The 28,000-nt window shown below is 47.4% G+C and overlaps 2 protein-coding genes and 1 long non-coding RNA gene across 18 annotated transcripts in view; 2 read left to right on the top strand and 1 right to left on the bottom strand.

The window, feature by feature from the left end:
* Positions 1-13,022, top strand: part of SALL4 (spalt like transcription factor 4) — a 59,361-nt gene extending 46,339 nt beyond the window's left edge. For 2 of the 3 annotated variants that reach the window (XM_073793109.1, XM_033840105.2), the window contains 3 exons: positions 6,209-8,545; positions 9,383-9,663; positions 12,174-13,022. In XM_073793109.1, coding sequence (XP_073649210.1) covers positions 6,209-8,545; positions 9,383-9,663; positions 12,174-12,593 — 3,038 coding nt within the window. In that variant the 3' untranslated portion in view covers positions 12,594-13,022. The remainder of the gene's footprint in view (positions 1-6,208; positions 8,546-9,382; positions 9,664-12,173) is intronic. The other variant, XM_033840106.2, reaches the window with a different exon arrangement.
* A 5,390-nt stretch (positions 13,023-18,412) lies between these two features.
* On the bottom strand, positions 18,413-21,837 carry LOC141276618 (uncharacterized). Of its 2 annotated transcripts, XR_012326514.1 has the most exons (4): positions 21,740-21,837; positions 21,218-21,367; positions 19,056-19,225; positions 18,413-18,514 (listed from the first exon to the last, which is right to left on the bottom strand). It is a non-coding gene; the product is annotated as an uncharacterized lncRNA (long non-coding RNA). The 2 variants fall into 2 exon arrangements; XR_012326515.1 differs by lacking the exons at positions 21,218-21,367; positions 21,740-21,837 and adding an exon at positions 19,981-20,063.
* A 1,246-nt stretch (positions 21,838-23,083) lies between these two features.
* ATP9A (ATPase phospholipid transporting 9A (putative)) overlaps positions 23,084-28,000 on the top strand; it is a 136,865-nt gene continuing 131,948 nt past the window's right edge. For 5 of the 13 annotated variants that reach the window (XR_012326401.1, XR_012326399.1, XR_012326400.1 and 2 more), the window contains exon 1: positions 23,084-23,417. Coding sequence is in view for 5 of the 13 variants with exons in the window: in XM_073793106.1 (XP_073649207.1) it covers positions 23,131-23,417 (287 nt within the window). In the remaining 8 variants the exon portion in view is untranslated. Of the gene's footprint in view, positions 23,418-23,678; positions 23,795-24,558; positions 24,606-28,000 lie in introns of those variants that run through there. The other 8 variants (XR_004522009.2, XR_002178091.3, XR_012326398.1 and 5 more) reach the window with 4 other exon arrangements.

Here is a 28,000-nt window from a genome sequence, read left to right as displayed (position 1 = left end):
CTTAACCTATTGTGCTTTTGATTGTTTAAAAAAGCATCTAAAAATTTTAAAAGCTCTAAATTCATGTAAGAACTGCATCTCTGATCGTTGCCATCTATTTTTTTTCTTCTAGATTTCAAGTCTATGTCAGGCTTTGTTCTAGGGGGATCTGGGGAAGGAGGCAGCAAAAGCTCCTGCCTTCATGGAGTTTACAAATTGCTTAAAAGATGAGCTCCAGTTGAGGCGATATGGGACGTATCTCTACAGCGTAAATAGCAGAGCTCGCACACCTTATAGCACAAAGAAACTTTGATTCTTTTACTTCTTCCTTTTCAGCAGACTTGAATTTTGATCCAAGACCATTTGGAACAAATTTTTTTTTACCTTAATTAAATAGAAAGTTAATGGCTGCTCTAATTTGCCACCTACAAATTGAGTTAAGGGCTTGTTCCTTAAGTGTTTCCCGGGATTGCTGAATTCAGATGTAAAATTAAACTGGTAAACCAGTTTCTTTGAACTGGTTCAGTACTTAAGGACATCTCAATTTCCTTTTGTTTTTTGGTAAGCAGTTATCCTGCTGGTGGGGGTGGGGTAGAAGATGTTTATGGACTCTAGATAATCTGCTCATTGTCGTTCTTTTAATATAGGAATGGGGGGGAAGATAAGCTTGAGGCATAATGCTTTTCTCGAGATACACAGGTTTGTTTCTTAAGCATTTTCACTGGCTCCAGAATTTGATTGGCCTCTGGCAGATGAGCTTTCTTCCTATACAATAGTAAGAGTATTTTCTATCCATTTGGCAGGGATTGAATCTAAGCCCCCTGCTGGGTTTACTGCATTCTTCCAACTTATTGGATAACTAGATGCTGAGAGATAACATTCCTAAAATTCGGAGTGGGGGTGGGGTGGAAGGGTGGAAGATCTAGTTGCTGTGTAATCCCTCTGAACTTTGCTTTTTCCTTTTGGGAAGGGTTAACTTAAGCATACCCAGCAATTGTTCATAACAGAGTCGTCTTACTCTTTGGCAAATACGCTTTCAGTATTTGCCAGTGGTGGTCTGAATGTCGAAGTACTTTTTACTGCACCAGCAAACAGAGCTCCTGCTGTTTGAAGACTCAAGTGGGATGTTGCCGGTATTGCTTGGAGGCTACAGAAGAGGCAAGCCTGTGTATACAGTGCAGGCAAGCTGGTATTCAGGTTGTAAATCACTCTTGGGAACTGTTGGATCCTTCTAAGGCAGGGAGCTTAACCTTTTTTGTGCCACATTCACCCCTTCTCATCAGAATGTATTTAAATGCATACAATAAGATACATAGAAATACCAAGGAAATAAATTGCGTTGAGATAACACTCAGTAAAAGTAACATGGGCTTCTTTATGAACACAATAAAGGAGATCTAGCAGTCAGTCAGGTAACCAGAATTTCCAGTAATGCAACCGCATTGACATCATAGGAAAATACCTGCTTTCTGTTGATGACATAGGCATGGGTTCTGCAAATACCGCTGAGGTATGTTCCCCACGCTCATAATTGAAAGAAATGTTAAGTTTTAATTCAGCTGAGTGAAAATAAGGTCGCCATCTTTTTTTCCCTGTCTAATTTCATCAGCCCCAGTTTAAAGAGTTATCTCCTTTAAAACCTGCATTGTCAGTAAGGGAATATTGTCCCCAAGGGGGTGAAAATTGGTTTTTTTTTTGGGGTGGGGCAAAAATGTTTATTGATGTTACAGTGGTTTGTGGCCTTCCAAAGGACCATAGTGCATAAACAGATAATATAATATATTGGTGGTATTAAAATTTGGTGGGGGGGGGGCGGTGAGTAGGAAAAAAAAGCTTCAAAAGCCTTCCTAGAGGGGTAAAATGAAAAAAAGTTCAAGAAACTGCTCTAGAAGAAACAATTATAAATCAGGCCACTAGCTTCAGTTCTCTTCAATAGTATTTAAGGCTATAATCCCTGCCCTTGTGTTTTACCAGCACGGCACCTTGAGGCAGTTATTTCTAAGCCTTAGTTTCCATGTTTGCGAATTGGGAACAAAGATGCTTGTTTACGTGGCTACGAAGATAAGTGAGTTGAGGTATAGGAGTCTGAAGTGAGTGCTTTGTTGCAGTTTGTGGAGGATGGTAGTAGTTTTGCTTTGGCCCTTAACAAGCATTTGTACATGAGCTTTGTTAGAGATTTCCAGAAGTAGAATGGCTGAGAAAAGGGGTGTAACATGCTAATTAAAAAGAAGCCAAAGTACAGAAGTGTATACATTGATTTATTTTTTTTCTGTGGTCACACTGCACGGCATGTGCCTCCCTGACCAGGGATCAAACCTGCGTCCCCTGCATTGGAAGTGTGGAGTCTTAACCACTGCACCGCCAGGCAAGTCCCAAAAGTGTATACATTTTAAAGTTTCTCTTCCACCCCAGGCCTGTGCTCCAAGAGGCAGGGACCAGCCACAGTATCTATTATTTCAAAAGTTTCCCACGTACATACTTATATCTTTATCCCCAGACACAAAGAGGGCGGAGCATGTTCTCTATACATCCTGTTCTCTACACTTTTTTTCCTCTTGAAATCAGTCTTGGGTGGTTGTCTTACAGATCAAGCATATATAATAAAGATCTACTTTATTTTAGAAGGCTACAAAGTAGTCATCCTTTTCGTGTACCCTGATTTATTCAATCAGAACCGTACTGAGGGACCAGAGTGCATCCTTTTTTGTTTAGGCTGTTTGTTACTTTGAAACCTGTATCCTGGTATCACAGAAAGTAAACTCCTAACAAGGGAATTGCTGGGTGGAAGGAGAATTGCATTCAAATGATGATGTTGGTGGACTGTGCTCTGAAGAAGTTGTATGTATTTATAGGCACCAGCCTACTGGTGTATTTCCCTCCCAAGAGAAACTCTTTAAGTTCTACTTCTAAAGTTCTTGACACATAATTGCCAAAATTGCACTTCCAGAAAGATTGTGCCCGTTTAACAACACACCCCAGCAAACACCGCATTAGAAGTCTTGGGAAAGTGTACCAATAGATACTATCTTAAGGATTCTGGGAATTGATGAATATATTTAACTTGATTCTTGGAAATTTTATTGCTTTGGAGCAGTTGTGGAGCCGGAAGGAAGGAGGTACCTACCTGCTACACTCCACACGGAAGTAGCAGGGGTGTATTGTGTCCTAAGTTAACCTCCCCACACGTCCAAACCTGACCCCTCAAGCTTTCCTGTTCCTCCTGGGGTTTCTGTGAGAGGAAAGATAGTTGCCAGTCTCAACAGAAGAAACATACGCTTAGGAGGAAGGGTATCAAGGAAGAGTTCAAGGGGACGGTCTGGGTCCTGCGTGCCTTGGTTTTAACGTTGGCTCCGCAGTTTACCACATGCCCTACCTTGGGGAAGTTAATGTCCTCTGTGCCTCAGTTTCCCCCTCTGTTAAATATAATAGTCTCTACCTCAAGAGTTGTTAATAACATGTAAATTACACCTGGTACATAGTAAGTGCTCAAAAGTTACCTATGACTAGATTTTTCGTTGTGTTGCCTTGGGTATAAGTCACATTACATCCAAGTCTGTTTTTCTTATCTGTAAATGGGGCTGATGTTAAATAGGGTTGGATGGGTATAGTGTGGAGCCCAGGGCACCTGGAGGTTCTAGTCTGGACTACAGGAGGCTCTTAGGCTGCTCATATTTTTATCACCCCCTTAGCCCCTGCCTTGTACTCAGTAGGAGGCGAGAAGTCTTGTTAAACGAGTGAGGCTTTAAATGACTGGTACAAGGCTTATTGTGTTCCGCAGCCCTAGTTGCCCAGGTAACCAGATAAGCCGCGGAAATAGAAAAGGTGGAGAAACTGATGTTAACTGAATACGTACAGTATCTGCACTTTCAGGTCATAGGATGGTGCCAGGGTCACAGTCAGCACTCGACAAACATTTGTTAAATTAATCACATCACTTAACACAGGCATCTAACTTACGTGGTTGTCACGATTTTGCACATTTAATAGAAATCCTGAGGGGCAAGCCCACCACATCAAACCTGTTTTCCATGGATTGATCCTGACCCGTTTGCTTTCTCTTGGCTTACCCCCGACCCGCATACACCTTGCAGAACTTCTGATGATTATTTAGTCTGAAATGAGGAAAAATTAAGTCAATTTATGAAGGCCGTGCTATGGAAATGTAAAAGAACCAGTGTTTGAAAATCTGATGGAAAGTATAGATCTTTCTCGAGAGAAATACACTTTGTTGCAAGATCAGCCCCTCCCCAAATCGTTGACTGACTCCTCAGTCAAAAACCCATGCTGTTGGGAAATGTAATCACCCAAGGAATTGAGGCAAAATGGGTTAGTTGGCTTTACAAAGTGATCATTTTATTTAAAAGATAAGTGGATACTGCCTGGCCTTACCCCCATGCATTTGTACATTTCAAATAGGATTCGTTTTAAACAAAAATGGTCACACCTTACAAACTATTCTGTAACCTACTTCCACCTAACTTCTGTCTCCACGTCAGGACGTACGGAAATTCTGCATCGTTTTTGTACTGTGGGTAAACCAAAATTTACCTTTTCCCCCCCCCCCCTCTTTTGTGGCTCTAAACATTTCTGTTAAAAATATCCCTCTTCCTCCATGGATTTTTTTAAAAAAAATAAGTTTATTTATTTATTTATATTTGGCTGTGTTGGGTCTTTGTTGCCGCACGCAGGCTTTCTCTAGTTGCAGCGAGCGGGGGCTACTTGTTGTGGTGGCTTCTCCTTTTGTGGAGCGCAGCCTTCAGTAGTTGTGGCGCACGGGCTTCGTTGCTCTGCGGCATGTGGGATCTTCCCGGCCCGTGTCCCCTGTGCTGGCAGGTGGGTTCTTAACCACTGCGCCCCAGGGAAGTCCTCTCCATGGATCTTTGTATATGTGTGCAAATGTCTGTGGTTTGGATCTGCGCACCTGGAGTTGCTGGGTCTGAGGTGTGCCTATATGACTTCTCAGTGGTAAGGTGTACATATAATAGGTGAGGCAGGAAATGAGAAAAATAAAGTAGCTTAGAGGTTCTCCACCCGCCAGGACTCGGGCATCTGGCTAAAAAGCACAGTCCCCCGACAGGCATTGTGACGTGCAGACTAGCAGTCACTGTGAAGGAAATAGGACCCAACTGCAAAAGAAGTCCAGGGACCACTCATTTTCAGGAATAGAACTACCCAGAATAGGATGGTTGGTTGACTTTTGTGTAACAGAGTAGAAGTTGCAAACGGAAGGTGAGGAATAAAATCCATCATTCCCATCCCTTCCTTCCTTTCTTGGGCTTCTTTCTTTGTTTAATGGCTTATTAATCCTTTAATGGCCTGTTAAGGCATTTCTGTAGGTTTTTCATAATCAGGAAGGTCAGTGAAGTTTTTTTTCTTGGACATGCAATCTTTCCTTTTTTTTCAGTGTGTTTTTTCTTATTAATTTTTAGCACTTTAAACTTTCATTGTCCCTGGTGGGAAGGTACACTTACCACATTGTCTGAATGAGTGACTTACTGCAATTTCACTTTCGATGGGCCCAGGATGGAGATGAGCGGCCATGAATTGAGCAGGTTTCCAACATCATTTTATGGTGGCATGAGATCCATTTGCCTTTCAAGCCAGCTCTCAGCTGGGTGAGGGCCAGAGCTCCAAGGGGATTATTTTAATGAATTGTATGCGTTTCCCAGGGCTGCCTTAATAAGTTGGCACAGACTAGATGGTTTAAGACAGATTTATTCCCACAGTTCTGGAGGGTGGACAGCTGACATTTAGGAGTTGCAGGGTTCCTTTTGGAGCCTCTGAGGGTGAGTCTGTACCAGGCCTCCTCCCTACCTTTTGTTGGCTTCCAGCCGTCCTTGGCTTATAAAAGCCACGTAACTCCTGCCTTGGCTTCACGTGGCCTGATTCTGTCTCATGTCCCTTTCTTTTCTCCTTAGGGACACCAGATACTGGGCTTGGGACCCACCCTAATTACAACTGCAAAGATTTCCCCCCCTGCCCCAAAGAAGGTCGCTGGCACAGGTGCAGGGGTTAGGATTGGACATTTTGGGACCTTATGATTTGACCCCCACTACCTAAGTGATTGGTTCATTTGAGACTCTTTGGGTGCCTGGTTCCCTTACACAGTTTTGTGCGTGTTGGGACACAGATCACGAAGACCTCTGGACTGTGAGCTGTGGTTTTTCCCAAGAAATCGCCCCACATCCTTTCTTGGGTAGAGTTCTTAGCTTTTTCTCTCTTGTCACAGGTACTCCAATGAACCCCCCAGGGAGTGGCGATGACGTGAACGTGGACGGAGCAGGGATAAAGAGGCCTCGGCGGGAGGAGACTCACATCTGTGAGAAATGCTGTGCCGAGTTCTTCAGTTTCTCGGAGTTCTTAGACCATAAGAAGAATTGCACTAAAAATCCACCTGTCCTCATCATGAACGACAGCGAGGGGCCGGTGCCTTCAGAAGACTTCTCCGGGGCTGTGCTGAGCCACCAGCCACGCAGCCCAAGCAGGAAGGACGGTCACAGAGAGGATGGTGGCAGCTCAGGGGACACGAGGGAGAAGCCGGGGGCAGAGTCCATCGTGTACTTAAAGACGGAGGCCGCCCTGCCACCCACACCCCAGGACATAAGCTATTTACCCAAAGGCAAAGTGGCCAACACCAACGTCACGCTTCAAGCGCTACGGGGCACCAAGGTGGCCGTGAACCAGCGGGGCGCAGACGCGCCCCCAGCCCCGCTGCCCGGCGCCAGCAGCATCCCCTGGGTCCTCGAGCAGATCCTATGTCTGCAGCAGCAGCAGCTCCAGCAAATCCAGCTCACGGAGCAGATCCGCGTGCAGGTGAACCTGTGGGCCTCCCACGCCCTCCACTCCAGCGGCGTGGCCGGAGCTGACTCCCTGAAGACGCTGGGCGGCCACGTGTCCCAGCAGGTTTCGGCGGCTGTGGCTCTGCTCAGCCAGAAGGCGGGGAGCCCGGCTTTGCCCCTGGACACCTTGAAGCCAGCCAAGCTACCTCACACCAGCATCCCTTCTGCTGCCAGCTCCGTGTCCCCAGGGCTGACGCCCTTCGCCCTGAAGCCAGACGGGACCCGGGTGCTCCCCAACGTCCTGTCGCGTCTCCCGGGGGCGTTGCTACCTCAGGCCCCAGGCTCTGTGCTCTTCCAGAGCCCCTTCTCCGCGGTGGCGTTAGACCCGTCCAAGAAAGGGAAAGGGAAGCCACCGAGTGTCTCCCCGATAGATGTCAAACCCAAGGACGAGGTCCTCTACAAGCACAAGTGTAAGTACTGTAGCAAGGTTTTTGGGACTGATAGCTCCTTGCAGATCCACCTCCGCTCCCACACCGGAGAGAGACCCTTCGTGTGCTCTGTCTGCGGTCACCGCTTCACCACCAAGGGCAACCTCAAGGTGCACTTTCATCGGCATCCCCAGGTGAAGGCAAACCCGCAGCTGTTTGCCGAGTTCCACGACAAGATGGCGGCAGGCAGTGGCCTTCCCTACGCGCTCTCTGGCCCTGTCCCCGTAGATGAATCCGGGCTCTCCTTAGACAACAAACCCGTCCTTGCGACGGGGACCCCCAATGTAGGGCTATCTCAGAATCTCTCTTCGGGGACTAACTCCAAGGACCTCATGGGTGGCCCGTTGCCCAGCGACCTGCAGCCCGGGCCTTCTCCGGAAAGTGAGGATGGATGCATCCTACCTGGGGTGGGGCCCAACCTTAACTCCCCGAGGGTTGGCGGCTTCCAAGGGAGTGGGACACCCGAGCCGGGGTCAGAGACCCTGAAATTGCAGCAGCTGGTGGAGAACATCGACAAGGCCACCACCGACCCCAACGAATGTCTCATATGCCACCGTGTCTTAAGCTGCCAAAGTTCCCTCAAGATGCATTACCGTACCCACACCGGGGAGAGGCCGTTCCAGTGTAAGATCTGTGGTCGAGCCTTCTCCACCAAAGGCAACCTGAAGACGCACCTCGGGGTGCACCGGACCAACACGTCCATAAAGACGCAGCACTCGTGCCCCATCTGCCAGAAGAAGTTTACCAACGCGGTCATGCTGCAGCAGCATATTCGGATGCACATGGGCGGTCAGATTCCCAACACGCCTCTGCCGGAGAATCCCTGTGACTTTACGGGTCCCGAGCCGATGATGGTCGGTGAAAATGGCAGTACAAGCGTTGTCTGTCATGATGATGTCGAAAGCATCGATGTAGACGAAGTCTGCTCCCAGGAGGCCCCTGGCAGCTCCTCGAAGGTCCCCATGCCCCTTCCCAGCATCCACTCGGCATCACCTACTCTAGGGCTGGCCTCGGTGGCTTCCCTAGATGCCCAGGGGAAGACGGGTCTCACTGGTCTTGTCCTGCAGCGACAGAGCAGCCGAGAAAATGGTTCCGTGGAGAGTGATGGCTTGACCAACGACTCTTCCTCCTCGGTGATGGGGGACCAGGAGTATCCGAGCCGAAGTCCAGATGTCCTGGAGACCACGTCCTTCCAGGCAGTCTCCCCAGCCAATAGCCAAGCGGAGAGTGTCAAGTCCAAGTCTCCCGATACCGGTGGCAAAGTGGACAGCTCCGAGAACAGCCGCACTGAGACGGAAGGTGATAGAGCTTTGGATTTAACTTAGGTCCATTCTGGGCACAGAGTCGTCCAGAAGGAACCTGGGTTGAACTTGACAAATGGAGAGTGTGGTATATGTGAAATAGCTCCCCTGTAGGGCGATTAGCCTTTCTGTGGGTACTTCTGGATAGAGGGCAATAATAACTACCTCTGTCGTAGTAGAGACATGCTTTTGTTTACGACGGTTCTTGCAAGCTGGGTGTGGACAGCGTACTTACTTTTGGTGGGTTTTTATTTTTGTGTTTGAGCCCTGTGGGGGCAACATGGGTAATCCTAAGTAAGTGCTCCAGTAGAAGAGTATTTGAGAAAGTGGGCACTGCTCTTTGGCCAGTGAGATAAGCCATAGTTCCTTGATTCTGAAACCTCACTCCCTTATGTAAAGTTCACAAATTAATAACTCTTGAGGGAGAGGAAAGAACCTAACCTATTTTAAAAGCACCCCATATAAATGGGGTGCCTATTGACGGCATTAATGGCAAAAATGGGAGAATAGCAACATCGTAGAATCAGAAAGATAGTGTCAGGGCTTACTTTATAAAGGTAACTGAATGCAGGAATTTGAACTTGGAATTGCATTGCCTGTGACTGTTGCTGATACCTTTAAAGCCAAAATAGTAACTTTCTCTGAAGTGCTGGAGTCATTCTCCGTGCAGATAAACAAGTAAAAGGAAAGCTGCTTGCAAGGTGTCAATTTCCTGAACGCTATTCGCAGGCTGTCAAACGGTGGGGCAGTTGTGGTCAAAGCTCCTTTCTTTTTGGATTGAAGAATGAATGACTGTAGGATGATAATTTGGGTTTTTTTCTTCTGTGCACGCCAGGTCGGAGCACTGGCCCACCGACATTTATCCGAGCCCAGCCAGCCTATGTCAAAGTTGAAGTTCCTGGTGCGTTCGTTGGTCCCGCGACCATGTCCCCAGGCGTGACACCTTTGCTAGCCATCCAGCCCCGACGACAGGCCAAGCAGCACGGCTGCACGAGGTGCGGGAAGAACTTCTCATCTGCCAGCGCGCTTCAGATTCACGAGCGGACTCACACCGGGGAGAAGCCTTTCGTGTGTAACATTTGTGGGCGAGCTTTTACCACCAAAGGCAACTTGAAGGTGAGTTCAAGCCTCGCAGTGCAGTCAAAAAGGAAAAAACAGAAAAAAGAAGAAGCAGACTTTCTCACATGACAACATCTCTGAAGTTGGGATTCTCGTTGTAGTCAGTGCCTGCATGAAATCGTTCAAGTCTGGAAACACAGATGATGTTTGTCTTGTATTGTAATGTAGTGTCGATAAATCCTTTACGGATTTGCCTGTGCTTTCAGACTTGATGACCACCCTGTACGTTGGTTTTTGTTTTCCTGGCCTGCTAGGTTGAAATAAATACCACGAGTTAAACATAGATACAGTGCCACTGGAGTTAAAGGAGGAAAGCCTCCAGGTTTATTGGCCTTTCTTTGAAACTGAACAGCTGGGTTCTTCCAAAGAATGTCGTGTGTCTATTGTTAGGATAAGTTGGTTCCACCTAAGATATTACCTGGGAGACTGTCCCATGTAAGGATCGAAAGTGGCCTGTGTAAGGACACAGGATGGGAAACCTGGGTTTCCCTCATGGTCCTGCCTCTACTTTGTTCCAGGCATGTTCCTCTGGACCTCTTTTCTCTAACTAGCTCCCCAGTGAGTAGACTAGTTGAATTCTTTGTAATGAGAATGAAGGTTGAAACTTCATCTTAAAGTTGACCTAGAAGACCTCATGTCATTTTAGAAATTAAAAGTACTTATTAAAAAAACTATATTCTCTTAATATTTTAGTCTAGGTGGCAAAAATGTCAGGGGAGGAACATGGAAGTAATTTAAACTGTAACCCCAACTTCCAGAAATACAAAGTGTAAATTTATTCAGGGGCCTTGGATCAACCTGGGGAAGGTTTGGAGCTGCTTGGGCAGGTGGCTCCCGTGCCTCGGTTTCTCAGGCATGGGGATCATGGTAATGACCTCAGGGTTGCTTGGAGATTAATTGAGTTGTATGAGTGTTTCACGTGATGCCAGGAACATCTTAGTAATTTCTTGGAGTGATGAAGAGCAAGTGACGTCTGAGCCCGCTGCGATAACTGCTGACTTCTAAGCATGTCAGTGAAGTGATGTGAGAATGCTTGAAACCCAGGACCCATCACGTTCTTCAGCTCTTTATAAAGAAAGGGATTTGAAAACTCAAAAACCAGACCGGGAACATAATTGCAGATAGGAGGCTGGCCAGGTCGAAGCAGCAGTAAGTGGTAGGATCTCTTTCCTCTTCAGAAGAGTCCTTGCGTTGTCTGCTACCATAGATGAAATAACATTCATTCCCCGTGGCCTCGTGTAACCTTCCCAACTAGGCTTATTTTTCCTCTACAGCAGTGATTACTCTTGTTGACACACTTATGTATTTAGGATGTCACCTCCATCAGGCCAGGGTCTGTTTTGTTCAAAGATTATTTTTTTAACTCAAATTTTCTTTTTTTTTTTTTTTTTTTTGCGGTACGCGGGCCTCTCACTGTTGTGGCCTCTCCTGTTGTGGAGCACAGGCTCCGGACGTGCAGACTCAGCGGCCATGGCTCATGGGCCTAGCTGCTCCACGGCACGTGGGATCTTCCTGGACGGGAGCACGAACCTGTGTCCCCTGCATCGGCAGGCGGACTCTCAACTACTGCGCCACCAGGGAAGCCCTTTAACTCAGATTTTTATTCAAGTAATTGTCGATTCATGCAGAGGGAGAAGTCATACAGAGATGCTTACCCGCTTTGCTAGTTTCTCCCAGTGATAGAATTTTGCACAACTATAGAATAAGTAATAACCAGGATATTGACACTGATGTAACCTACTGGTCTTATAGATTTTCCCGTTTTACTTGTACCCCGTGTCTGTATGTGTTAAGTTCCGTACCATTTGTTAACTGTGTAAGTTTGTGTGTTCACAAGTTGTAACCCTAGCACTTGAAACAACACTGCTATGTAGTAGGTGTTGACAAAACTGTACATGTGAACAGTGGTATGGGGAAAATTGGAGTGTGTATTCCCCACCTCGGTTGCCCTTACTTGCCTCTAGGCAGGAATGTAGATCCATGGTTGCCGGATGATCTGATTTTTTCTCCCCCCAAGAGAATAGGTATCTGTATTTTTAAAAAAAAATAAATTTATTTATTTTGGGTGCATTGGGTCTTCGTCGCTGCACCAGGGCTTTTCTTTAGTTGCGGTGAGCAGGGGCTACTCTTTGTTGCGGTGCGCAGGCTTCTCATTGCGGTGGCTTCTCTTGTGGCGGAGCACAGACTTTAGGTGCATGGGCTTCAGTAGTTGTGGCACATGGGCTCCAGAGCGCAGGCTCAGTAGTTGTGGCGCATGGGCTTAGTTGCTCCGCGGCATGTGGGATCTTCCCGGACCAGGACTGGATCCCGTATCTCCTGCATTGACAGGCGGATTCTTAACCACTGCGTCACCAGGGAAGCCCAATATCTGGATTTTTTTAATATGAAATCTAATTTTTAAATATAAGTTTAGATAGACCAAACCCATAGGCAGACTTGACTTTGGTTTGCCCACATGCAATCCCATCTCTGTTTTGGTGGAAACCTTTCTGTCCCTCTTCCCACAGGTCCATTATATGACGCATGGGGCCAACAATAGCTCGGCACGCCGTGGCAGGAAGCTGGCCATCGAGAACACCATGGCTCTATTAGGAACGGACGGAAAGAGGGTCCCCGAGATATTTCCCAAGGAAATCCTGGCCCCTTCGGTGAACGTGGACCCTGTTGTGTGGAATCAGTACACCACCATGCTCAATGGTGGTCTGGCCATGAAGACCAACGAAATCTCTGTGATCCAGAGTGGTGGCATTCCCACCCTCCCGGTGTCGCTGGGGGCCAGCTCTGTGGTGAATAACACCGCTACCTCCAAGATGGATGGCTCCCAGTCGGCCATCAGTGCCGAGGTGGAGAAGCCAGGAGCTGCCGACAGCGTCCCCAAACACCAGTTCCCTCACTTCCTGGAGGAAAACAAGATCGCCGTCAGCTAAGCTACAGGAGAACGCACGTCGAAGGAGTAGTGCCGTGACCTCTCTAGAACTGTCCCTTTTTTGTTTGTTTTTCTTAAAGACCCCATCTCCTCCAGTTTTCTTCCTGATGTGCAAATAATGTTTACAGTTGTGACCACAACCTCAGGCACATCCTACAATCACAATGTTGCTATGCTGCTTTGCAAAAACAAACAAACAAAAAAGAAAAAATCAAAAAAAAAATTCATACTAAAACAAATATAGACTAGTTTTTTTTTTTTAATTTTGGAAAGAAGCGGGTCTTGCAAAGTAGTTTTGTTACTTGCAACAAACTATATACATAAAACCTTTGTACAACCTAGAGTAACTGTTTCCAAAGACTGTGCCCTATTTCAAGTTGGAAGGTGTTGAACCACCATGGAGAAGACAACTGTTTTGCCTGTTTGGGGGGTGGGGGGAGGGGTGGGTGGGTACTGTATACTTACTTCTGCGGTGACTGTATGCGGGTAAATGGACAAGGTCTGTCGTCTGTTTAGGGACCTGTTTGGTATTCTCCCAACCCTACACCCATTTTTCTTTTCTTTTTTGAATGTACTTTTTTTTTTTTTTAAAAGCCGAGGTTGTAGAATTCCAAATTTTTTTTCAACCTTGGAACCTGAAGTAGAATGCCCTCAAGTGGACAGATTTTAGTCCTTAGAAAGTCGGTGTGTGTGTTGCTGCTTATTTAAATACAGTTCAGTTGGAGTCCCAAGAGTGCCAAGGTGTCCTCCCTATGCTTTCCAGATGCCCTTCTTCTTCCTAAAACCAGGAGAGGCGAGCACCTGAGCAGGGAATCTCAGGTGACCTAATTTAGTTCACCGGTGCCTACTCTGAAGAGCTGGGTGTCCGTTCTTGAAGAAACAAACTCACAGGAAGGGCGTGTCTTATTATACACTAATAACTTCTTATACTAATTTGTACCAGAAGTTCCTTGATTGTGACTTATGCCAAGTAATTATGAAGATTTTTTTTTTTTTCTGAGTATTGCATGAAGGCTACCAAGTTGGAACAGGCAAGTCCTGGATGTGAAAGCTTTAATTTATCTACCTCATTCATGTGTTATTTTTGTAGCTATAGTCTCTATTTTCTTATTTGATGACCGCTGAAGTGTTCCTAGGTCCTGTCGTAAACCTAAGAGTTGATGTATTGGTGGGAGCAGCTGGAAGTTCAACATGTTGTGATTCTTTTTTTCTTAATCCCCCTTTTGTATATGTGATATTAAGCAGACGATGAAGCGTCACTCTTGAGGATTTAACAAGGAAGGAGAAAGAAAGACCCACATTTCTGGGTGAAGTCTTTGCCCCTCTATGTGGAAAAGTGGATTGGGACTGTTCTCAAGTCTGTCTCTCGGTAATTGCACCTGACTTTAGGATCCAAAAAAAATTTTTTTTGTTTTGCCAAGTTGTGCCTTTCCTTCTGGAATTGTAAGTGAACACATAATAGTACCTGTTTACACTGTGAAGTGGATATTGTTACAGAAAATACACCAGAGGCTTTCTCACTTGTTAAGCTAATAATGCCTTGTGAATGTATGATCTACGGAGAAACCCCTGTAGTTTTTACCTGCTGATGCTGTCTGTCTGTTGGAGAATAAATTTTGGATGGTTCTTTTTTTCACCACCAGGCGTGTATGTAAGTTTTTCTGGTAGTTTCTGCTCTAAACTTGAGAATCCTGGACTTCCCTGGTGGTCCAGTGGTTAAGACTCCACGCTTCAAATGCAGGGGATGTGGGTTCGATCCCTGGTGGGGGAACTAAGACCCCACATGCTGTGCAGCGCAGCCAAAAAATTTAAAAAAAACAACGCTGAGGATCCTTAACTGACAATCGTTTCCAGCTCCCTTGGTCTCTCTAGGTCCTGGAATTGAAGCTGCACATCTGGTTACATCTGTGCTTGACCCACTACTCAAGCACACACAGCTAACTACTTGCTGGTTGGTATCTTTCTTTTTTAAGGCATTTTATTAGAGTCCTCTCCTTCTAGAGAACTTTGCTTGTGTTCACTTGTAACTGTGGAAAATTTATCAGGCCCTAGATGATCCCACATTTCAACCCATCCATACCTGGTTACACGTCACTGGGCAGAGAGACAGGTTCTGGTTTTTGTTTCTGATTTTTTTGGCCATGCCGCACTGCATGCGGGATCTTAGTTCCCTGACCAGAGATCGAACCTGTGACCCCTGCAGTGGAGTGCAGAGCCCTAACCACTGGACCGCCATGGAATTCCCAGAGAGACAGTATTTTAATCATCTCATACTTACAGGCTGGCTGCTTAGAAGGGGATGGGCTGAGAATCACATAGGAGGTGGGATTTAATTCCAAGGGAAGAATCTTAGGGTGGTGGGAGAAGTGCTCTTTGAGGAGAGACACAAGGGCAGGACCATGGTAATGTCCTCCTGGCATAGTAGCCTCTTGTGCTGTGTTGTGTCTTTGCAAGACACGGCATCAGGCTCATTATGTAATGGATGTGGGTACCGCAGCATCCTGGAAAGGAGTCTTGACATCCAGGAAAGGTCTAGGAGTTGTGTCCGTATTGCCTTTGACCTGATGTGAGCTCTGCGTGTCAACTTCCTTTGCAGGTGGATGCCCTCCTCCCCGGGGTTTGATGTTCTTTGACCTCAACTCATCTAAATTTAGGGTAAAGCAGCCACTCTGTTGACTGAGAGCGAGATAAACCCAATCGTTTAGATAATTGAAATGGAGGAATCTAAACCAGGGGTCCCCATCCCTGGGCAGTGGACTGGTACCAATCCATGGCCTGTTAGGAACCGGGCCACACGGCAGGAGGTGAGTGACAGGTGAGCAAGCAAAGCTTCATCGGCCGCTGCCCATCGCTCGCATTACCGCCTGAACCTTCCCCCAACCTTCCCCCACCCCTCGCATTACCGCCTGAACCTTCCCCCACCCATGTATGTGGAAAAATTGTCTTCCACCAAACCAGTCCCTGGTGCCAAAAAGGTTGGGGACTGCTGATCTAAACTAATATGGCCTGGTCCCAAGTATTTAGAATTTTCATCCTTTCTCACAATTGATACTACCCTACAGCTAAGTTTTATGTCTTTCTAGATTCGAATGTATGAGAATTGTTTTACTTAAGTGGAAAATATGCTTTCTCCTCTCACATATTAGAGACATCTTTCCAAGGTAAAGCACATTTCTGGCTAATCCTTTTTAAATATCTGCAATAATACAAAAATGTTTAATCAGCTATTGCTGGACAGTAATTATGTTTCCTCCAGACTTTGGTTTTGATCATCTTTGTGGTCTAACTTCTCTTGAACTTGACTCCAGGGTGAATTCCTCCTTGAGGGATTGCTAGGACAAAGATTATGAATGTTTCCACGTGTGTTTGCGGTTGTTTTCGTAAGCATGTGTGTGTGTGGCTGTTTTCTCGGCCTTAATCTTTTTTTTTTTTTTTTTTTTGCGGTACGCGGGCCTCTCACTGCTGTGGCCTCTCCCGTTGCGGAGCACAGGCTCCGGACGAGCAGGCTCAGCGGACATGGCTCACAGGCCCAGCCTCTCTGCGGCATGTGGGATCTTCCCGGACTGGGGCACAAACCCGTGTCCCCTGCATCGGCAGGCGGACTCTCAACCACTGCGCCACCAGGGAAGCCCTCGGCCTTAATCTTTGAAGCCAGAAGAATAGGTTGTGAGCAGTACAGCTGCCATAGAACGTATTCTTTTAACTTGAGACCTGCCTGCGTTGTGTCTTCCTCTGTGGGTTCTGTGTATTCACAACAGTTTTTGATACTTGATGGACGATTTGAGGGAGTCCCAAAAGGCTTTTGACTTTAAGAATAAACTTCCCGTTGTCAGTTATATCTCAGTAAAGCTGAAAAAAAGAACTTCCACCTTTCCTGCTGGCCCTCTGCTTTCAGTTGGCACGCCCAGAACCTGCTTAAAGACAAGTGTTCTGGGAAAGGATTTGTTGCGTTGCATGAGGAACGTGCATTTGCAGAGGGCCTGGAGAAAGCTTGGGAGAGGCCCACCTCCAGGTGGAAAAGTTGCACCTTTATGGCGGCAGAACTTGCCAAGAGCCCCTGAGTCAGGTGACAGTTCAGCTAAACCCTAACATCGCGGAAGGTGTTGAAAATCTGCACATTGACAGGAAGCCCTTCAATAGTTTCGAAAGTAACTCCGGTTGTTTACAACTCAGCAGATCCCTGAGCCCAAACAGGAAACTTATGTCAGGATACATAGAAAGTCCAGAAACAAAATCAGCGAGGAGTTAGATGAAACAGGTACATTTCAAATCGGGGGAAAAGAAGGGTTCATCGTGGGAACACTGGGTCTTCATTTGGGCAAGATGTCCCAGCTCAACACTTGGGCGGGGTGCCTGCCCTAAGACAAGATAACATGAAACCTTGGATATCTTGTCTGCAAAATGGGGATGATATTGGATTCATAAGACAATGGTGAGGTGATGCATTTTTATGCTCATCTAATCTGAGACATAGTACGTGTAAAATAGTTAGCCATCGCTATTTCCTGTTTAGTTCAGAAAATCAACACTATCCTAGTTGGTTGGGTATGATTTGTCCCAACTCTGGATCAGGCGGAGTCTCCTGGTTCAATCTTTTGGGACTGAGGAAGGAAGTCACGTGGGTCAGAAGCCCCCAGGCGGTGGGCAGCTCCTTTACCTTCAAGGTGATGTGGTTCTTTGCAGCTCATAACACGTGGGACATGCATGAAATGACATACATCATCATTCTCTGATTAATAAAATGTGAAAAAAGAGTAGGCTGGTGGGGTAATTTCTAAGGTGGGTTTTCTGCGTGTCTTCAAATATAGATACGTGAGTAATGGTATTTCAGCAGTAGTTACAATTTCATTGGTTCCTACCTGTACACTTTACCCCCTCTCCACCACCGCCTTCGACAAATTACCCCAGGACATTTGGATGCTTGTGTGGTTGGAAGTTACAAAATGGCAAAAGGGCTCTCCAGGCCCTTTCTTGGTATTGGGAGCCTATGCTGAATCCATCAGAGCTATATCTGGCTAACCTTGTGACTGCGACCTTGTCTTGACGGAGACCTAAACACCACAGCAGCTAATTCATACCTTTACTTTCTTCTCTCCTTGGCACCACTGATGTTATGGATTCTGTAACCATGTAAATCATTTAAAGGGGCACTTTTTCCAGTGGAGAAAGCATATACTTCTTGTGGAGTAATTATTCTCAGTCCTAGCTATTCCCCCAGTTTTGTTTTCTTGTTTCCAAACAAAATCATTAACTGCCTAAATAAGGAATGCTCATTTCTCTTCAGAGAAAATGAGTGAACTCTCAAAGTTCTTAAAGTCTCGTAATGCGCTCAAAGAAGCAGCTGCTTTTGGTCGAGGGGTTTATTGCTCTTGGCATCCAGGGAAATTCAAGACTTTTGCCTAAAAAAAACAAAACACCAAAAACCCCCAGGTCCTTCCTTATCACTTTTCTGTGACTAATTCCAACTATTTTTGTTTTAATCCAACTATTTCTAAATAAAAGAAAAATGGAGAATTAGCTAAGCTAGGCCAAAATGAGGATAAGTAAATTTACCTCTCAGAAGTGGACTTTGCAGTCGTGGTATTAAGGTAAGACCCGGCAAAGGTGTTTAAAAGAAGCGTCAAGCTCTGCACTTCAAGGTCTAAATATGTGACCTTTCCGGGAGAAGAATGAACATCCCAAATGACTTGTGTTTCTTCCCCTCTCTTCAGCTCCCCTGTCATTTTCCACCCTCCCACCCTTTGTAAACAATCTATTGTTTTAAGGAAAGAAGTCAGTTGAAAGAAATACCAGTGTTCTAAAGACAAGGAATGGAACAAAGGATAGGAAGGTTTATTTTATCCTGAAGGGATAATTGTGGGTCCTTAAATTAAAAACAGTGAAACTAATGACCTTCTCTGGTGGTAAGTGCTGTAGATATACCTGGAATAGAAGGGAATTGCTTAGTGTTGCCAACTTTTTATCAAGAAAGAATGATAAACAAAAGCACAATATCTCTTTCACATTGCCGTGTTCTGTTATCCACATGGCATTTTGCACTCTCTGAAATGTTTGCTTGTTTATTTTCTGTCTATCCTGTTGAAATATAACATTTTAGAAGGGGAAAATCAGGACTCCTACAAATGTAAAATGAATGTGTCTAAGATTGTATCAAGAGTTTTACAACTGGTTGAAAGGAGAATTGAAAGAACTCCCCAATTTCAGGCAATCAGGAAAGTTGAAGTGAATTTACATAAAGATGCAAAAAATGGTCAGTATCCACAGGGCTAGAATCAACTGCATTCCATTGGACAAAGTTCATTTGCATTTCTATGGAGAAGAATCATTTGTGTTACTATTGGGTTTTCTGCAAGTTAGAGAGTTGTAAGAGAGCTCAAAGACAAGGAAAGACACAGGTAACCCAGAAGAGTGTGCTAGACGGGTCATCTGGTCATCTTGCTGAAGATGACCAGTCTTTTCTTACCTCTAGGAACCAGCAGAGCCCCCAGCCCTAGGCAGCAGGGATCGTGTGTCTCTTCACTGTATCCCCAGGGCCTGGAATATTGTAGGTCCTTGGTGAAGATGACTTGAATGAATTGTTCAGGGGTGTTTTCCCTAAACTTCCTCTGTCTTTTTGGAGGTAAAAACAGTACCCTACAAACAAAGTAATGTTACTAAATCCTAGCTAGATACAGGTGCTTGTGGAAAGCACTTACAAAGTTCTTTCCCCAAAAAGGGGGAGTGGGAAGGTAAGATTAGTGTTAGAGACACAGTTTTACTAGAGATTTAGAAATGATATAACATCACATTCTAGCCCAGTGGGTCGCAACTAGGGACAGTTTTGCCCTCCAGGGACAATTTGCAGTGTCTGAAAACATCAGTGGAGGTCACAACCAGGGAGGAGGGGGTGAGCTGCTACTGGCATGTAGTGGATAGAGATGAGGGATGCTGCTAACCATCTTACAATGCACAGGAGAGCCTCTCACAGTAAAGAAATATTCAGCCCTGATGTCAGTAGTGCTGAGGCTGAGAAACTGTTTTAGGGACTACCTAAACGAATGCATTCATTCAGAGAGAATTCATTCAGAGAGAAGATTCTAGGCACCAAAAGAACTTCTCTCCCCAGCCTGAGTTTACCCAAAACATTTTCATTAAGTCATTGTTCCTGTTTTCCCTGACTCTGTTTCACCCATTAGTGCCCCTGACTTCATGTCCTCTTACCACCAACACTCTGTAACCAGCTGCAGCCAGCTTGGTGATCCGTGAAAATGAGGGTTCAGCGTGGGCTGGACTGAGTCTCAAGATCGATTATGGTCTGGGCCCAACATCTGTTGGTGAGGTTGGGTGACCTCTGTGGGCCTCAGTCTCTCTGATTTCTGGAAACAAGAGGCTAGACTAGGTTGGTTTACCTGTCAAAGATCTTTCTGCTCCAGCTTTCTAGGGGTCAGTGGCTTCTTGGATGGGGCCCTTGGATGGAGATGGCTGTCAAGGGCCACAAAAGGGGCTGCTCCTCAGAAAGCAGGACCTGAGGTGACCATTCCTAGGACCACAGGGAGAAGAAGGCAGGGCTGGGCCCGGAAGAGGGATGCTGTGCCCCTCCTCACATCCTCATGCCATCACTGCCCCAGCTCTGCTGCTCTCCCCACAGGCTCTCTGCTATCTCACGCAAGCATCTGGATCTCTCTCAAGAAGAGATAAAAGCCTTTAAGTGCCTCCTTTCCTGAGGGATTGCCTTGCTGGAAGGGAGTCTTTTAAAGTGTTTTCTGTATTGATTATAAAAGTGCACTGAAAGAAATTTGGAAAATGCAAAGGCAATAAAAATCGCCTCTTTTCATATGAAAATGTTATTACCTTTGGAGACTGAGGGGGCTCTTTGGTCTTTTAAAAATGTATTTACTTAAAGAAAGACATTGTAAAAGTGATACCTGTTCACTAGAGAAAAAGCAGAAAGTATAGACAAAACATAAAATTTTAAGATCCACTTGGATGTACCACAGTAATGCAAAATGTTAATACGGGAGACTGCTGGGTTTGGGGTGGGGGTGGTTATGAGGTAAGGTGGGTATGGGATGGGATATGGAGCTCTCTGTACTAACTACTACAAAAAATAATCTAGTGACTGAATTATATTTCAAATATCTATCTAGAATCTTTTTGTCCAGAGACCACCATTTGATAACACTGTGGTGTTCTTTCTTTAGTTAGGAAAAAAAATAATATTCATTGTAGGAGGAGGACGAGAAATTGTAGTAGCTAACCTTGATGAGAATTGACCTTGTGGCATGCGCTGCACTAAGTGCTTTACGTGTTCCTATTATTGCCCTGAATTCTTCCAACAATCCTGAACTGCCCACATTCTCCCTCTGCGTATGCACTCTTCGAATTGCTTTATGTACATGATTGGCCCATTTAACCCTTCCAACAATCCTCTGAGGCTGGTACTATCCCCGTTTTACAGATGAGGAAACTGAGCCTCAGCAGTTTGTAAGTTGCCTCTGGTTCTACAGTTGGGAGATGGTGGAAGTGATACAGATCTCAGATGAGGGAGCCACTATTATTACTGCATATTCTAGACAATGAGGGCACAGCCTGACAAGGGTGGCCATGGGTGGGCCAAAGATATTTGGAATCAGGATTAATAGGTACCTGGAAATGTCATGATAACTGAATCCGTTGGTCACTGGAGGGCATTTTTCCTGCCTTCTGGATCAGGAAAGACCGGGCCTGGGAGCCCAGCTGAGTTCTTTCCTAATCACGTTGCTTTGTGCAGGCCACTCTGAGTTTCTGTTTCCTCACCTGTGAAATGGGTGTGACCATTTAGACTCAGCTGGCAGGGCTGGGAGGATTAAATGTGGGATTCCACGTGTGTTTTAGGTGCTCGATTAAAACAAGAGCTCAGAAAACAAAACAAAACAAAACAAGAGAAGAGCTCAGGGCTTCCCTGGTGGCGCAGTGGTTGAGAGTCCGCCTGCTAATGCAGGGGACACGGGTTCATGCCTCCGTCTGGGAAGATCCCACATGCCGCGGAGCGGCTGGGCCCGTGAGCCATGGCCGCTGAGCCTGCGCGTCCGGAGCCTGTGCTCCGCAACGGGAGAGGCCACAACAGTGAGAGGCCCGCGTACCGCAAAAACAAAACAAAACAAAACCCCCCAAAAAACAAGAGCTCACATTTACTCAACACCAGCTGTGTGGGGGAACTTGGATTAAAGGGCCACGATCTCTTCGGTCTTGTCTGTTACCTTCTATGGTAGTGGAGTAGAGAAAGGGGTCTGAGGTGGGTGGGGTTTGAGAGGGGACCTTAGGGGAGCAGGTGGGAGAGGGTGGGGCCTCCTCTGATGCCATAATTGGTGGGTCAGGATGTTTACATTTCCTCCACTCAATGAGCCTTTACTGAGAGTTGACTGTGTGTGTATCACGCTGTGCACTTAGCACTATCCTAGGTACAGGACGCAAAGCAGACCGGGTCTGTTAGCCAAAGAATGCTGTTTTCCCTTCAAAGGTGCCATGCAGCAACGTCTAATGACATGCTTTTCTTGAGGAACTTCATCGGAACATGAGATAAGTCACACTTCTTGGTTTGGGATCCACTTCACCCAAGGCCCCAGACACAGACACTTGGTGGCTTTGCCCTTGTTCATCGCAAACAAAAGGCACCCGCATCCCGCATGAAATGTACTAGATGTGGCTACTTCAAAATTTCCTTTAGTTGCCGTAGGTTGGTTTACACGGCGTTACATTTTGAGGCTCTTTCATTACATATGGATTTTTAACTTCCTTCCCTCCTGCCTTCACCACTATTCATCATCTTTCTGTTCTTAAAATTTTATCGAGTCCTTGGAGAGTTAGTGGATCCAGGACACTGTGTAGGAGCGGATGTAGGTGCACGTGTTGGTCTGGGTGACTGAGAGGGTACGTGTGTCAGCCCCAGAGGTAGGTGAAGGAGTGTGTGTGAGAACGAGGGTGTGCAGGTACGTAAGTGCATGCTGTGATTGTGAATCTCAGGGGTCCAGGTGGGAGAGTGAGGGTAGGGGATGGTGAAGGATGGTGGGTAAGGGAGTCCGGAAAGCGGAGTGAGGTAGAGCGTGGGGTCCCGGTGTGACTGTGATTCCTGGGGGCACACGTGTGTGAGGCCTGAGATCCAGGGCGGACAAAGGTGACTCATGGGCGTGAGTGTAGCAGGGTGTGTGCGTGCAGGTGTACGTGTGTGATTGTGAAGGTCGGATGCTGGTGCGGAGTAAGCAGGTGAGAATGAGTGTGCGTGTGTGTGTGCGAGGGTCGCGTGTGAACGTGCAACGGTGAGCACGTGAGAGGATGGAGGCCGAGGGAGCGTGGCAGTGTGTGCGCGTGAAAGTGGTGTCGGCTGGGGGCGGGGATCGGGCGCGCGCGCGCACGGCGGGGCGTGGGCGGGGGGCGCGTGGCCGGGTGGGCGCGCGTGGGGGGCGCGCGGCGCGGGCCGGGGGCGGGGACACTGCGGCGGCGGCGGCGGCGCGGACACAGCCGGCCGCCCCCGGTGGCAGGCGCGGCGCGGGGTGAACGGGCGCGGCGCGTAGCTCGGGCCCATGGTGCGCCCGTGTCCGTCGGTCGGGCCGCGCGGGCGGCTCCGCGCGTGGCCCGGCGCTCGCGAGCTCGCCCCCTCGCTGCGGGCCCGGCCCGCCCGCTGCCGCCGCCTCCTCCCCCGGGGCGGCGCGGCGCCGGCGGGCGGTGGCGCGGAGGCCGGACCGGGCGGCGGCCCAGGCGGCGCGGGGGGCACGGCGGCCAAGGCGGGCGGCGCGGGCGACATGACGGACAACATCCCACTGCAGCCGGTGCGCCAGAAGAAGCGGATGGACAGCAGGCCCCGCGGCGGGTGAGCGGGACCCGGGGCTGGCCGCCCTCCTTTGTCCGCTCGCGGCCGGAGCCTGGCGCTCGGGCAGGGCGGGCCGGGCCTGACAGGTTGGCCGGCGCCATGAGCCGGTGGCCGGGCCTGGGAGGCCGGCGGGCGGGCGGGCGGGCGGGCTGGGAGGGAATTCGGCTCAGCTCCAGTTCCCGCCCGGGCTCCCGGCGCGATCGCGTCCCTTTTGGGCCCAAGCGCCCGGCTGCCTCTCACCGATGCCCACCTTCCTTTCGAAACCCCGAGAAGCCGGGCCTGCCCAGCGCTGTTTACACGCGCGTGGAATTGGGATCAGCCTTGCCTCTTAACCATTTTGTTTCCTGATTACTCCTTGTCGTTGTAATTACGATTCGGTCAGTATCAAACCTTGCTCTGCGCGTGGAGTCCTCGGAAGCCCGGATATGCTCAGTTTATTTGTCGGGGAAGGCATGGCTTCCTCCGCAGACCCGCCGGGGGGGGGGTCCCCATCAGTGCCTCCGGGTCTCAGCCCCCAGATGGCCGCCTTCCCCTCCCGGCCCCGGCTGGACCCGAACTAGTAACCGCAGGAGGGCGAGAAGGGTTCCTACTGGTCAACAGGAGACCCCCCCCCCACGGTTCCCCAGTTTGAGAGAAGGAGCCCCCTGGCAGGCGTAGGGGTTGCCACCTGCTGTGCCTTCCCGCATTGGCAGGCCCCTGGGCAGCCTGGTGAGGGTTTCCCTCACTTGGAGAGAGAGGACGGGAGGATGTTTTGCGCCCTGCCGTCTTCTTATTCGGAGGATGGCAATGACCTGTTGAGGTGTTAAGGGTCTGTGGCATCGCCTGCGACAGAGTTAGCTGGGGGAAAGGTTGAGGGGAGCTGGTTAAAATGCAGATTCCCCGGCCCCGCCCAGACCCGCCGATCAGTTCTTGGGGGTGGGACCTGGAAATGTGCATTTTCCGAGGCCGCCCAGGTGAGGCTGTTGTCGGGTGAAGGCTGAGAACCGCAGCTGGGCGGGGCCGGGCCTCTCGAACCCACCCTTCCTTTTGGCGTCCTGTTCTCTCTGGGCCTTTTCCCTGTGGCGGCCGCTCTTTGCGGCGTCAGTTACTTGATGGAGGGGGTGAGGAGGGTGAACAAGTAGGCTGGCTTCACCAGGTGTCCGTCGAATTAAGAAAAATGAAGAATGCTGCCAGCTGCCATTTTGTGAGGTCTTTGTCCCTGTCTTCTTAAAGTCTTCCTTAAATCTCCCGGTGAGGGGTCCCCTTTGACAGAATACAGAGGAGGAAGCGAGCCCAGCGAGGTCGAGGACTGCTGGGAAGATGCTGCAAAATGCAGATTGCGCTCGGGCTCTCTGACCCCAGAGACCGACAGCCCTCCACCCTTTCCTTCACTGTTGGCGCGCCTTGTAATCCTGACTGCTCAAGGCTAAAGAACGATAACAATTAACTTGAGCCGTGAGCCTGGCATAGTGCCTGATGTAATATACACCCTCAGTAAATGTTTTTTTTCTCAGTGTTTTAATGAATTAATATGATCAGTGGACTCGAAGATCCTCTAGTTATTAATTTGTGCCAAAAACAATTATAAAATGCCGTGTGTGTGTGTGTGTGTGTGTGTGTGTGTGTGTGTGTGTCTGTGTCAGGTGTCTGGGGTGCATATACGAATTAAACAAGCCCTGACCACAGGTGCATGCCTCCTGACCCTGCATTGGAATCACCTGGGCAGCTTAAACAATTACCATCCCTGCCCCATTTTAGACCTTTGAAATAAGAGTCTGGGGTGGGACCTGGCTATAAGCTGCCCTGATGATTTTAATGCGCTGGCATAGTTGAGAACCTCTGATTCAGTGCATGAGAGAAAAATGCAAATAATTATTTAAAAGTGATGATTACCATGATAGAAATATGCACCGTTGATACAGGGGCCCAGAGGGAGTGGTGCCGACAGTTGGAAAAAAAAAAGATTTCTGTTTGCTATTGGCATGGAAGATCACTCCTTCTTTAGAATTTGCCACTTTGGAACTAATTGATTTCCTAAACAGTGACATGGATTCAAATTCAACTCATGTATCTGGAATTCCAGGTATTTGTGTATATGTTCTAGTATTTAATCTGCATTTTTAGGAGTAGCCTTGTCAAGTTGCGGATCTTGGTGTTGGGAAGCACTTTTGGAAGCACAGAGAGATGGAAAGGCTTCCTGCAGTTTAAGGTGGGGGGGGCAGGGGGAGGTAAAGGAATAAGAAATATATTTGTGATGGGTCAGATTCTTTGCTGGGCACTTGAGATAAATGGCTGTGTTTAAATCCTCATAACAACTGTGTGAATTTTTGGAGTTAGTTTCTTCATTTTATAGACAGGGAAACTAAGATTCAGTGACGCTAAATAATGTGTTGGAGGTCATAGGGATACTCAGTGTGAGGAGGTGGATCAACTCTTTTTACCTAATGGCTCAAAGCTGTAGGATGGTTGGGGGATTTTGTGGTTAAAAAACCAAAAACATAGGTGCCACAGGTCCCAGGAGACAGAGTATAATTAATGCTGGGGTCACTCAGCATATGTCACCAAGACATGCAGTTTATTTGCTGGAGGAATCCCGTAGCCCAGAGCTCTTTTCTCTCTTGAGAAAGTTACCACATCCTGATGTTGAGAAAACTATTACAGTGGTTTTGTTTGGACACAAGGCATTTGCCTCACGTTGCTGGAAACCATTTTTCTGACATCATGTGCTTTCCTTCTGGCTAAATGAAGTTCTCCTCTTGGTGAAACACAAGAGATTTGTTAAGAGCGTGGGCGTAGGATTGGAGAGCTGGGTGCAAGCCTGGGTTTTGCCACTCACTAGCTGTGTGACTTGGGGAGATTACTTTACCTTTCTGGGGCTCATTTTTTCATCTGTAAAGTGGGAGTAACAGTAATTATGTATACCTCCTAGGATTGTTTTGAGACTTAATCCGTGTTAAGTTTGGAACACTAAGTGCTTAGTACCTCCGGGGTCTTTACTAGGACAGATAGTGATAATTAGGTCTTTGTGTAAGGTTTGCTTTGGGGGATCTCCAGAACTCTCCTTTGAGAGGAAGGACCTTTGATGGTAGGAAGTAAAGAAATATTACTGACTTCATTGCTCCTTCCTGATCAAATCCAGGAAATGATTAACTACATAAACCATTCCATCCAGGTATGTAGACGCCCTGGTGTGATAGATATTGTCAAAAGCAGCTCTGGCAGAACTGAGACTTTGCCTTCTCTTAGTGATAATTTGGGGTTTTGTGGCCAAATTGGACAAGGATGCTTTGATTTTTGATGTATTTGGACTTGGGGCATTGGGAAGTTTTGGATGAACTGGGTTAAGAAAGAGCTGACTAGGTACAGAGTCTATTTCAGCTTTTTTTTTTATAAATAACTTTATTCAAGTATAATTTACATCACATAAAATACATCCACTGTTAATGTACAGCTCGCTGATTTTTTTACAGTAGATTTATAGAGTTTGTGCAGCCATCCCCACGATCCAGTTTTTGAACATTTCCATCAGTCCCAAAAGTTCCCTCGTGCCTGTTCGCAGTTCATCCCAGGCTGTCACTGGTCTGCTTTCTGTTTTCATAGGTTTGCCCTTTCTGGAAATTTCGTATAAATGGAATCATAAAATATGTTGTCTTTGTATCTGCCTTTTTTCACAGCTTTTTTTTTTTAATTTTAAATTTTTTAATACAATTTTTAAAGGTTACTTTCTATTTACAGTTATTACAAAATATTGGTTATATTCCCTGTGTTGTACAGTACATCCTTGAGCTCATCTCACACCCAGTAGTTTGTACCTTTTGCTCCCCAGCCCCTATTTAGCACCCCCCACCCCCCACTGGTAACAACTGGTTTTGTTCTCCATGTCTGTGAGTCTGCTTCTTTTTTGTTAGCACAATGGCTTTAAAGTTCCTTTTTATTGCTTAATAGAATTCCATTGTGTAGATATACTATATTTTGTTTATCTGTTCACCAAGATGGACATTTGGATTATTTCCAGTATTTGACTATTGTAAATAACACTGCTAAGAACATTCAAGTCTTTGTATAGACATATGCTTTTATTTCTCTTTTCTACTGTGAGGTTTTTTTTTGGCTGCGTTGGGTCTCTGTTGCTGAGCACGGGCCTTCTCTAGTTGCGACGAGCGGGGGCTACTCTTCGTTGTGGTGCGCGGGCTTCTCATTGCCGTGGCTTCTCTTGTCGCGGAGCACAGGCTCTAGAGCACAGGCTTCAGTAGTTGTGGCACGTGGACTTAGTAGTTGTGGCTCGCGGGCTCTAGAGCGCAGGCTCAGCAGTTGTGGCGCACGGGCTTAGTTGCTCCGCGGCATGTGGGATCTTCCTGGACCGGAGCACAAACCCGTATCCCCTGCATCGGCAGGCGGACTCGCAACCACTGCGCCACCAGGGAAGTCCGGCAGGTGGATTCTTAACTACCGTGCCACCGTGGAAGTCCCAGACCACTGTCTTTTCCCTCCTGTGCCTCAGTTTCCTCTTCCGTAAAGTGGCGACATAGTAAGAGCCCATGTGGTCGGGCATCATGTATGCAGAGCAGATATGAGCCCATGTGGTCGGGCATAATGTATGCAGA

The sequence above is a fragment of the Tursiops truncatus genome, chromosome 15, assembly GCF_011762595.2.
Source record: "Tursiops truncatus isolate mTurTru1 chromosome 15, mTurTru1.mat.Y, whole genome shotgun sequence".
NCBI classification, from domain to species: Eukaryota; Metazoa; Chordata; class Mammalia; order Artiodactyla; family Delphinidae; genus Tursiops; species Tursiops truncatus.
The sequence above is the reverse complement of the archived record's forward strand: the minus strand, read 5'-3'. Positions and strand labels throughout refer to the sequence as shown.